The sequence below is a fragment of the Cydia fagiglandana genome, chromosome 16 (genome assembly GCF_963556715.1).
Source record: "Cydia fagiglandana chromosome 16, ilCydFagi1.1, whole genome shotgun sequence".
Lineage (NCBI taxonomy): Eukaryota > Metazoa > Arthropoda > Insecta > Lepidoptera > Tortricidae > Cydia > Cydia fagiglandana.
In genome coordinates this window covers 16,454,620-16,469,739 of record NC_085947.1, presented here as the reverse complement: position 1 = coordinate 16,469,739, position 15,120 = coordinate 16,454,620, and the positions used below count along the sequence as shown (strand labels likewise).

The 15,120-nt window shown below is 42.1% G+C and overlaps 2 protein-coding genes across 2 annotated transcripts in view; both read right to left on the bottom strand.

Annotated features, from left to right (window-relative positions):
* Nucleotides 1-7,921, bottom strand: part of LOC134672266 (CD109 antigen-like) — a 28,613-nt gene extending 20,692 nt beyond the window's left edge. The window contains exons 1-3 of the mRNA XM_063530164.1: nt 7,907-7,921; nt 7,554-7,833; nt 7,338-7,504 (exon numbers count right to left, since the gene is read on the bottom strand). Coding sequence (XP_063386234.1) covers nt 7,338-7,504; nt 7,554-7,833; nt 7,907-7,921 — 462 coding nt within the window. The remainder of the gene's footprint in view (nt 1-7,337; nt 7,505-7,553; nt 7,834-7,906) is intronic.
* Nucleotides 7,922-13,965: 6,044 nt separating this feature from the next.
* Nucleotides 13,966-15,120, bottom strand: part of LOC134672265 (uncharacterized) — a 30,573-nt gene continuing 29,418 nt past the window's right edge. Inside the window, exons 19-22 of the mRNA XM_063530163.1 lie at nt 14,937-15,089; nt 14,500-14,652; nt 14,063-14,215; nt 13,966-13,998 (exon numbers count right to left, since the gene is read on the bottom strand). Coding sequence (XP_063386233.1) covers nt 13,966-13,998; nt 14,063-14,215; nt 14,500-14,652; nt 14,937-15,089 — 492 coding nt within the window. The remainder of the gene's footprint in view (nt 13,999-14,062; nt 14,216-14,499; nt 14,653-14,936; nt 15,090-15,120) is intronic.

Here is a 15,120-nt window from a genome sequence, read left to right as displayed (position 1 = left end):
ATGCAGCCGGCTCCCGGACTATAAAATCAATTTCAAACTAACGTTATTCAATATTTATCATTTTAAAGTCAATATTACCAACCAACTGATCCAATTTACCTACGGTAACAACTCAAAATTTGCATCAAATTAAATGCCACTTTTCTTATCCGTTACGAACAATCAAGAGGGCCTTTACGAGCTGATGTGGTGAAAATTTTATTTAACCTTCGTCCCTTGAAACCTTCACTACGCTCAAGGTTCAACTTTACGAACCACTCGCTCCGCTCGTGGTTCAATTTTAGAATGTTTGAATTTGTGAATGTGCTTGCTGCCTCGCACAGCCAAACTGTGGAATGAACTGTCCGATACGACCTTCAAACCTTCAAAGACCCCCATCTTAAAGGTCGGCAACGTGCTTGCAACCCTTCTGGTGTTGCGGGTGTCCATGGGCGGCGGTAATCGCTAACCACCAGGTGATCCGTCTGCTCGTTTGCCTCCTATTTAATAAAAAAAATTGTTTCGCTTGTTTGGGTATCAATATTAGCACGAGCGGTTAATCAACAACTTTTCCCCTTGTAAAACAAATAAATAAGGTAGGTGAGGTGCAGGCATATGAGGCCCGGCGGGTAACAAGGCCCAGCATTCAAAAATAGCAGTTGCTCCCTATTATTCCCAATTATTCTGAATTTGTACTTGTTGCTAAGAAGGCCCACTGTCAGTGCAGGTAAAAAGGTCTAGTCCCGGGCCTTATAGAACGTATGAGATGAAATATTAGATTAAAATATTTTAAGATAATTTTCAATATTTTTAATCTCTTATTAATAAGGTCGATTTGAAGAAACTTCTATGAAATTATGACTTATAAATAACACTTGCACTGTGTGGGCTGTCAAAATTGCTGCAGACTTTTCTTGGTCTAACTCTAATATTTTTTCACTTGCTTTATTGACCTAAAGACGTTTTAAAGAATCAAAAAGTCTAATAACATTGAGGCACTTATACTTTTTAAAGGCAGTAACTAATTACAAGTGACTTTTTTTTGTTAATACATAGGTCGGTGGAATTTCCATGTTTGGCGGTCCTCCGCCTTCTCTTTGACAGTCCGATACGACACGACGTTGATCTTTTCCTTTATTGGATCCATGTACGCTCTCCTTGGTCTTCCCCTCTTCCTGTTTGCTTCAACTTTCCCTTCTATGATATTTTTGATAAATTCGTCGTGTCGTATCAGGTGCCCAAGCATCCTTCCTCTTCTATTGTCTATAGTTCTTAACAAACTCCCCCTCTCTCCTACTACATAGGCCACACTGAATGTTTTGCACTATTGGCCACTGGTAAACATTTAAATTATGAATTGTATATTTTTAAAAAATACAGGCTTTTGATTATGGAATGTGACAAATGTTGGCGACAAATCGATCGTCTTTTGTTTTTAATGGCTTGTCAAAGTAAGTCAGTGCGTTGAACATGGCTTTAACGCGAAAATATTTTTAGAGCTATGATTTTGTTATGATTTTAAAAGTTCGCTTACTCCGCAAGAGTGTAGTGCTTGCCTTCAAAATGCTTTTGGGATTGAAGCACCACATCTGAGCATCGTGAGGCGTTGGTATGGTGAATTTAGTAGAGACAGTATTATTCTAGGTAATGATTTTCGTGATGGTCGACCGTCCACGGCGATCATTCAAGGAAACGTGGCTACTGTGAGACGACTCATTGAAGAAAACCCACGGATCACCTATGACGAAATTTGAGGACAATTAGGGATAGGTTCAGACAAATACAAAAGATTTTACAAGAATATTTAAAAGTCAGGAAGCCTTGTTGTCTTTGGATTCCTCACGAATTAACTTCAGTCCAAAAACAGGTACTTTTTGACTGGTGCCGAGAAATGCTGCGTAAGTATATGCAAGGAAGTTCAAATGCTGTATATAACATCGTTACAGGAGATGAAACCTGGATTTACTGCTACGATCCGGAAAAAAGGCATTAGTCCAGTCAATGGGTCTTTCGAAGGTGACAGGAGGCCCATACAAGTTCAACAAGCCAAAAGCGTTGCCAAACATTTTGATCGTCTGTTTTTTTTAAACGCGACATTTTTGTACCGTACTTTTAAATAATAAAAGAACGTTAAATACTGAGCAGTACACTACCATTTGTGTGCTCGCAGTCATTGAAAAAGACCGCGAGAGACGACCGAGAAGCCGCATCCTCCTGCGTCATAATAATGCGTCCACCGATACCGCAATAAAGGCAAAAACATTTTTTAATTACGAAAACGTGGAAAATGTCTCTTATACGGATTATAATCCAGACATTGCACCCTGTGACTTCTATCTATTTCCCAAAATTAAGGATTTAATTTGGGGTTTGACATTTAAGACCCCGGATAAGGCAGTTACTACGTTTCATCACCACGTCGAAAAATTGCAGTCAAGTGATTGGGCCTCATGCTTCCAAAAATGGTCCGAGCGAGTGAATATATGTGCATAGAATGTAAAGGGAAACATTTTGAGAAGCAATAAATGTATTATTATGGTTATAAATGGTTTTATTCAAAAGTTACGCAAAACTTTCAGTAAACCCCTTCGTTAGTTTTCTTTTCTTTTACGATAGAATTGCGAAAAATCGATATTTTGCAACAAGTGACGAATTTTAAAACACGGTCAAAGGGAGTGTTTTAACGTGCTTATTATAGCACCGGTGTCGTAATGTAGCACCAGATGTACTGTAAAAATTATGTTAAAAGATAATACTTACTGTTACGAATAAATATTTATACTGTAAAAAAATATCCCACCAAACACATTTTCATGTAAATTTTGTTGCTAAGACGAAACCATAAGACTAGCACTGTCAAAAAGTTGTCAGATCTCTTGTCGAGCCAAGCTTCAAACTCTACAAGCCCTAACTTCACTAACTCTACACCTTAGTCAAAATATGTGGCTTGACTGTTTCGCTACCGCCACATGGGCATAAGGTGAAAAATTTATTAAATTCATTATTTTTAGGGTTCCGTACCTCAAAAGGAAAAATACTGAACCCTTATAGGATCACTCGTGTGTCTGGCTGTCCGTCTGTCACAGCCTATTTGCTCCGCAACTACTGCACCAATAAGTTGAAATTTGGTATACACATGTAAGTCTATAGCCCAAGGACATACATGTAAAGTAAATAATAGAAATTCAAAAAAATATATATATATATATCAAATGAAGGGGCTCATTGTAAGAATGTCAGATATATTTATTCATAATTTTAAAATAAATAGTTTAGAAGTTATTTAAGAAAATACGCAAAAAATGACCATTCCGCCCGCCCCCCCCCCCCTTATCTCCGAATCTACTGGGTCTAAAATTATGAAAAAAATACACATATTAGCTCTTTTCCTATAGATGACAGGAAAACCTATTAGAAATGTGCAGTCAAGCGTGAGTCGGACTTAAGTACCTAGTTTTCCGATCCCTACGGGGTTTTTTAAAGACATTTTACTCACTTTTCTCTAAAAAAAATATATTGTTAAAAATTGTGTAATGTACAGAACCCTTGGAACGCGAGTGCGACTCGCATTTGGGCGGTTTTTGTATTATACTTACATACAATAGTTCTTGTAGAAACGAAACGGCCAAGCCACACACTTTTGGTGTAGAGCTAGTAAAGTTAGAGGGCTTGTAGAGTTAGAAGCTTAGCAAGAGATCTGATAACTTTTTGACAGTGCGAGCCTTATGGTTTCGTTTGGGCAACATTTTACATCAAAATGTTTTTGATGGGATTTCACTTCTTTTTGTAAGTTGTTTATGACAATCTTCCATCCCCTAATTTAAAGGGTTGGGGGTGATTTAATATTAAAAATCCTGAAATAAGTATCTGGGGGCATCTGTTACACAATGTACTTCTTACTGATTCCCCATATAAACCCTTCACCCCGTAAGGGTAAACTTTGGGGTTGAAATCTGCCTTCACCCCGTAAGGGTAAACTTTGAGGTTGAAATCTATTCTATATCCTTCCCCATAACAATACCTATCTACATACCAAATTTCAACTAAATCGGTTCAGTGATTATTGATTTCCCATACAAAATTAAACCCCATCTTCATCCCCTTAGGGATAATTTTTTTTTGAATTTATTTGTTGTTTGTGTACTAAAACTATCTTACATACCAAATTTCAGCTTCTTAGAGGACTTCAGGAAGTACCCGGTATTGATGATCATCAAGTGAGTGAGTCAGTGACGAAATCGAAGTTTTTAGATATGAATAAAATCTAAAGTATAAGAGCTATGCAATTGATATGCTTAATAAGTCCGAGAACTTTGTTTATCTGGTATAATCCAACCCCAAGTTATGAGGGTTCCAAAAAACGACAAAGCGCTTCGAGAAAAGGTAGATAGTGCCCTTGCGCTTTTCTCGTCTTGGCGGGGGCACTGCCGTGCCCCCAGATGTTAAAGGATGAGACTACTGTAACTAATAAAGATTTATGTTTAGTTACCTACTATTTTCGCGTAAAATAGATAATTTTTATATCTTTAGTTATTAAGACCCAAAATAATTATTTTCACTTATTATAAATAAATCCTCCTGTTATGAAGTATCAAATATTGTTATTTGTATATGTATAACTCTTAAGTTAAAAACAATAAAATCTGTTATTACCTACTGTCAAAATGATTATTTTTTGCGGGATTAAGTAATACTCTGGTAGTGTTCAATAAGGCCCATAATAGGACTTTTATAAAAGGTATATTTTCCAAGAGTATCGTAATATTTTTATAACTATTTTGGTATAATGAAGAAACTTAAATAAATGAGAAACCTATTTGAGTGAGTTTTTCATACTTCATGTCCTGTTTATTAAAAAAAAAACCATTTTAATTTAAGGTGAGGCATACGTATTCCGTGTGGGCCGTATAGGCATATACGGCCCACACGGAATATACAATAAGGTAAGTGAGGCCACTTACCTTATTGTATATTCAGGATGTATACCGTGTAATATTGAGCAGTTGGTTTATAATATACATATTATGATATTGACGTTGAATAGGACAGGACATGACAATAGGAACCAGAAATAGGTATAGTTGGTCAAACCAATTTGTCAGTAAATAAAAACAAAAAACTATATTCATCCTTTTCTTTTGGGTGCTAGTACTAGTGTAAGTCAAAGATAGTATGATGATTCTCCCTGTCTATGTTTGAAATGAGACAGTCCTTTGACAAACTATGTATAGTTTTATCATTTATCAAACATTACGCAGATACCACAGACTAATAGCCCCTACAATCACATTTGGCAACAAACGCATAGCTCACTACCCCGTACCTCGCTGTAATAGTGCATGGTCTAAAAGGCATTTTTCATTTTTGGCACCATACTTATATAACAAAGCACACAAAACCCTTAATATAAACAACATTAGTAATTTTCAATCAAAAAACAAAATTAAGATTTGGTTAAAATCATTAAGTTATACTGAAGCAGAAGAGCTATTACGATGCGTGTTCTAGTACATACATTCTAAAATAACCAGACACACACGCGCGTAAACACACAGAAACACACACATATTCTAAAAATCAGACACAGAATACTCACACACGCGCGCGTACACACACATCACAGTTTCATCTTTCTTTAAAATTAATTTTAATATTGTTAATATGTCATATAAAATGTCTAACATTGTAACATTACCTACGCTTGTAATTGGGAAGGAACTGGCTCTTGAGACACAGGGAAACCTACTTTGAGAGCCAGGAACCAATGTTATGTAACAACTCAAAGTTGCAATAAAGATTATTTTATTTTATTTTATTTTATGGTAAAAAATAGTTGTGAATATCTTGTACATTTTTATTACAATATTAGTCAAGATAATGAAAAATAGCTGGTCAAGCAAATCTTGTCACTAAAAAAAGGCGCGAAATTCAAATTTTCTATGGAACGATATCCCTTCGCGCCTACATTTTTAAATTTGCCGCCTCTTTCTACTGACAAGATCCGATTGACCAGCTGTAGGTATTTTTACTTAATAAGATATTTTAATTTCACGTAATGTCCGCATATAATTTATATATGTGCACGGTAAACAAACAAATGAATGATAAGAAAAGACAGACAGTGTTACTGAGCGGGAGGTGGGGCGAGGGGCGAGGTATAGGTAGGCTATGATAGGCTCTCGAGCGCCGCGCCGGCGACGGACGGACCAGCGCGGCGTATCTATGAATTTCGCGCCTTTTTAACTAGATTTTACTATTACAATGCAAGCTACACACAGAAATTTCTTACTTTCCATATATACGCTGCATATATTATTTTATAGTAATAGACTTATTTTTACAGACTCTAATTCAATATTAGATCTTATAGGACAAAAAACGCATATTAATTCTAAAGCATATATCTTATTCTTCTAGCTTTTTAGCTTGCCTATTAACTTATAAATTTAGATATGTTGTTGTGGATTTATTAAACTTTAATTCAATATCGACAAAATAATAAGCTAATTGTAGTTTGACAAAGAAGCACGTTAAAAAAAATTCTAATAATTTTACATTATAAAGCGTCATACATATTATAAACAATGGAACTTAAACATTGCACTTTAATTCAATATTAAAAAATCATTACTAAAAATATATAAATACCTAATTTATATCTAACGCTTGTTCTAACTTTTCATCATATATAGCATATATGCTTAAAAATATGTCCTATATCAGATAAGTATCACTTTTTCAACTTTAGAATTATCAAAACTTTTCGTGCAAAAATCCGGTCCCACTATTGAGCTAATTTGTTACCTCTTCAAGCTGAAGCCGCTGAACCAATTTAATTGAAATAGTTTTTATGTCGGAAATCATCCCTGAAGAGAGTGCAAAGGGGGGTGAAATTGAAAGAGTTAATGCATTGCCTAATAATTGAAGTAAGCAATGCGCGAATGGAATGCTATTAGCATTATCCAGGCGCTATACCTACCTACTTTAGCTGCTGTCACTAATTCCACGCAGACAAAATCGCGGGCAAAAGCTAGTTTTTGGATAATGTTAAATCACTTCTGGAACGAGAAGACTGTTTGGCCTGTTTACTTGTTTGTTTGTGTGTTTGTTGGCTTGTTTGGTTGTTTGTTTGTTTTTGTGTGTGTTGTGTTGTTTGTTTGTTGTACTTACGATGCCATTCTCGTCGACATGCACGAACTTGTAGTCAGGCGAGGCGGACAGAACGACCACCGCCTCGACGGCTTGCGGCTGGTAGTTGAACACGACCACGCGCAGCCCGACTTGCTCGCCCTGCCGGCAACGGTCCGGCCCTTCCACTTGGATGAAGAATGTTCGGCCTGTTTAACTTGTATACTCACGATGCCATTCTCCTCGACATGCACGAACTTGTAGTCAGGCGAGGCGGACAGAACGACCACCGCCTCGACGGCTTGCGGCTGGTAGTTGAACACGACCACGCGCAGGCCGACTTGCTCGCCCTGCCGGCAACGGTCCGGCCCTTCCACTTGATTGAAGAATGTTCGGCCTGTTTAACTTGTATACTCACGATGCCATTCTCCTCGACATGCACGAACTTGTAGTCAGGCGAGGCAGACAGAACGACCACCGCCTCGACGGCTTGCGGCTGGTAGTTGAACACGACCACGCGCAGGCCGACTTGCTCGCCCTGCCGGCAACGGTCCGGCCCTTCCACTTGATTGAAGAATGTTCGGCCTGTTTAACTTGTATACTCACGATGCCATTCTCCTCGACATGCACGAACTTGTAGTCAGGCGAGGCAGACAGAACGACCACCGCCTCGACGGCTTGCGGCTGGTAGTTGAACACGACCACGCGCAGGCCGACTTGCTCGCCCTGCCGGCAACGGTCCGGCCCTTCCACTTGGATGAAGAATGTTCGGCCTGTTTAACTTGTATACTCACGATGCCATTCTCCTCGACATGCACGAACTTGTAGTCAGGCGAGGCAGACAGAACGACCACCGCCTCGACGGCTTGCGGCTGGTAGTTGAACACGACCACGCGCAGGCCGACTTGCTCGCCCTGCCGGCAACGGTCCGGCCCTTCCACTTGGATGAAGAATGTTCGGCCTGTTTAACTTGTATACTCACGATGCCATTCTCCTCGACATGCACGAACTTGTAGTCAGGCGAGGCAGACAGAACGACCACCGCCTCGACGGCTTGCGGCTGGTAGTTGAACACGACCACGCGCAGGCCGACTTGCTCGCCCTGCCGGCAACGGTCCGGCCCTTCCACTTGGATGAAGAACGGTAACACTCCCACGTACTGTGAAAAAAGAAATTGATTAGTAATAGAACAAACAACATTTTAAGTTGGTTGGTTGGTGGTTGGTTAGTTGGTGGTTAAGTAAACCTTGCTTAGCAATGTTAACAAACAAAACACTGCTAGTACTGTGAATAAAGAAATTGATGAGTAATAGAACAAACAACATTTTAAGTTGGTTTAAGTAAATATTGCTTAGCAATGTTAACAAACAAAACACTGATACTTTTTAATCATCCTGCACAAAATTGTTATTTAAAACATAATTATTAGGCCCACTGCTTGACGCTGCTGGACTGTGGCATACCTCAGGGTACTTTCACATCACTGCTATTTCTATAATGGAGTTCCTGAAGGCCCTTTGAGGCAACTCTTGGACCACTATTGTTTTCTTATGACTTATACTTCAAGGTTCTTCCATGCCACTCTGGGACTGCTGTTGTTTCCAATGTGGAGTACCACAGGGTATTAAAGCCACTCCGGGACCGATGTAGTTTCTCATATGGAATAAATTAGGGTGCTAAGACTGGAGTATCTCAAGGTCTTTTTGGACTACTGTAGGACTGCTATTCTTTATGTGGAGTCCTCAAGGTCCTTTTAGACCACTCTTGGACCGCTATTCTTTATGTGGAATACCTCAAGGTCCTTTTAGACCACTCTTGGACCGCTGTTCTTTATATGTAGTACCTCAAGGCTCCTACACCATCCTGGGACCGGTGTTTTTCTTAGTACACTGAATATGCTTAGGGCAAAAACGAAAGTTTTACTCACATGCTCCGGCTCATTTAGCATGCCGAGCCCACTGGTGGGCGACATGCTGACGGCGGACACGGTCCAGTGCGCGAACACCTGCGGCACGTCCACCGTGAACACGTAGCGGCCGTGCGGACCGATGTAGTTTCTCATATGGAATAATTTAGGGTGCTAAGACCTTAGTGAGGTATATGCAAGTACTTAAGTGAAACAACCGGCTCTGATAGATGCTCGTTTATTACTAGTCATTGTACAGTACAAGTAGCCGCGCCTGTGTGCGTGCGGACGCACACATGCAAATACACCACATTTCTCCACCTTTAATTGTAAGACCTGCCAATGGAATAAACAATACATCAGTATTTTAATACTACCTAATAAGTACCTATAATAACTAACAGACACAACATAATAACATTAACTCTTATAACTAATCTTTTTATCTCTGGGCCTTAAATTCGGTCTAGTAATTGTCGGACGCGGCGGCGGCAACCGCGCGTCGGTAGTGACGGCCGGCGCAGGCGCCTCCTCCGCGGCAGGTGCGACCGGCGCCTCCGCGACCTCCGGAACCTCCGCGGCCGGCGCGCGCGGCTCCTCAACTTCCTCCTCCTCCCCTGAAAGCCCTGTATCATACTCATCGGCCTCATCGCTCACTACGTCACGCGGCTGTACATCTGCCTGCGAGGGACTGTCGGCCCGGGGGGAGGGGGACGGAGGTGACACGCACGCCGCCGGGGGCGCGGGGGCAGCCGGAGCTGGCGGCGGCTCGACTGGTGGTGACCACGAGTCCTCGTCAGCCCCGGCATCCCCGCTTACATTGATGACGTCAGATTGATCACCTGTATACCGAAGCATTTGATCTACGTGGCGTCTACATACAGTATTGTTAGTATGCACATAAATCAAAAACATTCTGTTACCAATTTTATTTTGAATGGTGCCTAGAACCCAAAACTCTTTTTTTTTTCGGTGAACCATTTAACCCATACTTGATCACCGACATTAAATTTTCTACAGTCGTCAATAACAGTTTTGTCAATATTATCTTTACATTCATTAACATCTGGTATCACAAGATCCAACCGTGATCTTAAATTACGGCCCATCATCAAACTCGCTGGAGTTTGACCCGTGGAACAATGGGGAGTATTACGGTACTCGAATAATAAACCCATCAGTTTATCCTCAACTTGTGACTTATCTGTTTTATCTATACATTTAATCATCTTTTTACATGTCTTCACAGAATTCTCGGCCTGACCATTGCTGGCCGGGTGATAAACTGGAGAAGTGACGTAACGAATGCCATTCATTGCACAAAAAGAATTAAATTCGGCAGAATTAATTTTAATATCATTGTCAGATACAATGACATTCGGTACGCCATATCTGGAAAATATTTCCTTAAGTTTACATATCAGCGCTCGAGTAGTTGTACCTTTGTCCATCAATAGACACTCTAACCATTTACTATATGCGTCTATGACAATTAAGTAAACTTTCTGATGAATAGACATGTAATCGATATGCACCCGGTACCAGGCAGAGGGAGGACGCGGCCAGGGCGCGGGAGCGGCGCGGGGCGGGGCGGCGCGCACGGCCACGCACGCGGCGCATGAGCCGATCCAGCGCTCGATGTCGCCGTCAATGTTAGGCCACCACATCTTACCGCGCGCGACGCTTTTTGTCTTGACAATACCTAGATGTCCAGTGTGCAATTCACGTAACAGCTGATCTCGAAATACTGTCGGAATAACCACCCGGTGACCGCGGAAAAGAATACCATTATCTTTTTGTAAGTCCGTTTTGCATCTAAAATAAGGTAGAATAGATGGACAACTTATCTTTCGCGGCCAACCGATACTCATATACTTAAAAACTTTTTTTAATGTGGCATCATTTCCGGTAGCCTGTCTTATTTTATCAGCTGTCACGGGAGTCACACTTTCATCTAAAAAATTTAAATAAGACACCTCATCGTTATCTTCGTTATGCTCGTCATTGCCCATATTAGGCAACGGCGCACGAGAAAAATAATCAGCTACGAGATTATTCGCACTACTTATTTACTGAACCTTATAATTATATGCCGATAAAATAATTGCATATCGCTGTAGCCGGGAAGCGGTCATGACAGGAATGCCGTTATTTTTGCCGAAAATGGACAACAAAGGCCTATGGTCGGTTTTTAAAACAAACGGATTTTGCCTTCCATACAGGTACTGGTGGAACTTTTTAACACCAAAAATGATTGCCGCAGCTTCTTTCTGAAGTTGACTGTAATTCCTCTCGCTAGCGTTGAGCGAGCGCGAGGCGAACGCGAGGGGGCGCTCGGCGCCGGTTGCCGGGTCGCGTTGTGCCAGAAGGGCACCTAACCCGCCTGGTCCTGCATCCACACTAAGCACTGGCTGAGCCTCCGGGTCAAAATGAGCCAGCACCCGCTCGGAGCCCAGCTCCTTTTTAACTGCATGAAACGCCTCTTCTTGTGAACGTCCCCACTCCCACTTGGCCTCCGCGCGCAGTAGCTCGTGTAGAGGACTTAACATGTTCGACGCGTTCGGTATGAAACTACGGTAATAATTTACGAGTCCTAAAAAACTCTTTACCTCCGTTACATTAGTCGGCCTTGGTGCTTTATGAATAGCTTCCACCTTTGTTTTTGACGTTTGTAAGCCATTCTTATTAATAACGTAGCCTAAATAAGTTACACTATCACCTAAGAAAACACATTTCTCTTTCTGTAACTTTAAACCTGCATCGCTAAACCTAGTCAAAACCTCTCGCAATCGCGCCAAATGGATTTCGTTCGTCGGTCCCGTTACACACACGTCGTCCAACCAACAGCTGACTCCGTCAATACCTACCAACAGCGACTCCATAGCGCGTTGAAAAATAGCAGGGCCGTTGGCGAGACCATAAACTAGCCTAGTATATTTATAAAGACCCTTCGTGGTGCTAATGGTCGTAAGCGCCTGAGAGCTATCAGACAAAACGAACTGATTGTACGCGTTGCTAAGGTCTAATTTCGTGTAACTTTCACCACCGCCTATTTTAGCAAAAACCTCCTCTATACGCGGCATCGGGTACTTATCGATAACCATGTCTTTATTTAACGTGACCGAGAAATCTCCTGCAATTTTGACTTTGCCATTTTCCTTCAATACAGGCACGATAGGCGTTGCGTATTCTGAAAAATTAACCGGTACGAGTATACCTAAATCTACCAGCCGATCGATTTCTTCCTCTACCCGTTTTTTTAGAGCAAACGGAACTGGCCGCGGTTTGAAAAACTTAGGTTTAACGTTCTCTTTCAATTGCAAGTGGACTTTGAACTTATAAAATTCGCCTAACCCTTCTTCGAATAAACTACTAAATTGATTTAACAACCTTATTACCTCACTCGAGCTCTGATTAATGTTGACATCTGTAACAAATTTGTTGTCTACAGTGAATGACAAATTAAACTTTGTCATAAAATCACGGCCCAATATTGGCGGTCCGCCGTTTTTTATAACGTAAATTTTTAACAATCGTTCTTTTGACATAAATTTTACTTTCGCAACGAAAAAACCAATGGGCGTTATTTTATGATAATCGTATAGACACATTTTTAGATCACTTTTATATAATGAAACATTAGGGAACATTTCCTTGTATAATTTGTCATTAATAATGGTCGCACCGGAGCCCGAGTCCAGTTCCATGTTCAATTCAAGGTCATTAACAGATACATTAATTAATATTGGCTTATAATTAACGTACCTTAAACTAAGAAGTTTACATTCCTGGCAATTATCGCAGTCTCCACCTTCTGCCGAGAACTCTGTCGCTTCAACATTGTTCACCCGACACTTGGACTGCTTCTTGGAAGTACATACTTTCTTGAGGTGTCCCTTTTCACCACACAGCTGGCACCGGTAGGACTTGTATCGGCACCTACTCTCGTCGTGGCTCCTCATACCGCACACCGAGCAGGTCCTCGCCTCGGGATCCCGGCGGCCGGCGGACGGCTGCGCGCCCGCCCGGTACACCGGCTCCTGCTTCACGGTCACGGCCACCGCGTCTGCACGCGCCTTCTGCGCGCACTCCGTCTGCTGTGCCAGCTCCATCGCCTTCGCCAGCGTGAGCGTGGAGACGTTCTGCTCGAAGAGTCGCTCGCGCTCCTTGCCGGCGCGTAGCCCCAGCACGAACTTGTCCAGCAGCAGCATGTCCAGCGAGGCTCCAAACTCGCAGTGTACGGCGAGTCCTCTGATCCTAGCCGCCCACTTCTCGACACTCTCCCCCACGTCACGCGTTGCCTCGTAAAATTTGCTCTTATCAGCAAAGGTACACCTCTTTGGAGTAAAATGACCGTCGAGCACCTTCAACAGCTCGTCATACCCAACTTCTTCTACCTTTTTTGGGTACACAAGGTTCTTCAATAGCCGGTATGTATCGTCATGCAGATGGGTCAATAGCAATGCCTGTTTCATCTGATCTTTAACTTCGTTTAAAACAATGAACTGCTTCAAACGACTACTGAAAATTTCCCATTCTTGGGTATTATGGTCAAACTGACTTAAATTCCCGATAGAAGTTTTAGTAGCCATAATTATAACGGTTATTTTAAATACACACGCGGGTAAGACGCGGATCGTCGCCAGTGAGGTATATGCAAGTACTTAAGTGAAACAACCGGCTCTGATAGATGCTCGTTTATTACTAGTCATTGTACAGTACAAGTAGCCGCGCCTGTGTGCGTGCGGACGCACACATGCAAATACACCACACTTAGACCCTTAGATCCTTATTGTTTCTTATGTGGAGTACCTCAAGGTATTTTTGGACTACTCTAGGACCGCTATCCTTTATGTGGAGTACCTCAAGGTATTTTTGGACTACTCTAGGACCGCTACTCTTTATGTGGAATACCTCAAGGTCCTTTTAGACCACTCTTGGACCGCTATTCTTTATATGGAGTACCTCAAGGCTCCTACACCATCCTGGGACCGTTGTTTTTCTTAGTACACTGAATATGCGTAGAGCAAAAACGAAAGTTTTACTCACATGCTCCGGCTCATTTAGCATGCCGAGCCCACTGGTGGGCGACATGCTGACGGCGGACACGGTCCAGTGCGCGAACACCTGCGGCGCGTCCACCGTGAACACGTAGCGGCCGTGCGGACCAATGTAGTTTCTCATATGGAATAATTTAGGGTGCTAAGACCTTAGACCCTTAGATCCTTATTGTTTCTTATGTGGAGTACCTCAAGGTATTTTTGGACTACTCTAGGACCGCTATCCTTTATGTGGAGTACCTCAAGGTATTTTTGGACTACTCTAGGACCGCTACTCTTTATGTGGAATACCTCAAGGTCCTTTTAGACCACTCTTGGACCGCTATTCTTTATATGGAGTACCTCAAGGCTCCTACACCATCCTGGGACCGTTGTTTTTCTTAGTACACTGAATATGCTTAGAGCAAAAACGAAAGTTTTACTCACATGCTCCGGCTCATTTAGCATGCCGAGCCCACTGGTGGGCGACATGCTGACGGCGGACACGGTCCAGTGCGCGAACACCTGCGGCACGTCCACCGTGAACACGTAGCGGCCGTGCGGACCGATGTAGTTTCTCATATGGAATAATTTAGGGTGCTAAGACCTTAGACCCTTAGATCCTTATTGTTTCTTACGTGGAGTACCTCAAGGTATTTTTGGACTACTCTAGGACCGCTATCCTTTATGTGGAGTACCTCAAGGTATTTTTGGACTACTCTAGGACCGCTACTCTTTATGTGGAATACCTCAAGGTCCTTTTAGACCACTCTTGGACCGCTATTCTTTATATGGAGTACCTCAAGGCTCCTACACCATCCTGGGACCGTTGTTTTTCTTAGTACACTGAATATGCGTAGAGCAAAAACGAAAGTTTTACTCACATGCTCCGGCTCATTTAGCATGCCGAGCCCACTGGTGGGCGACATGCTGACGGCGGACACGGTCCAGTGCGCCGGCACCTGCGGCACGTCCACCGTGAACACGTAGCGGCCGTGCGGACCGATGTAGTTTCTCATATGGAATAAATTAGGATGCTAAGACCATTCTCTTAGATCCTTATTGTTT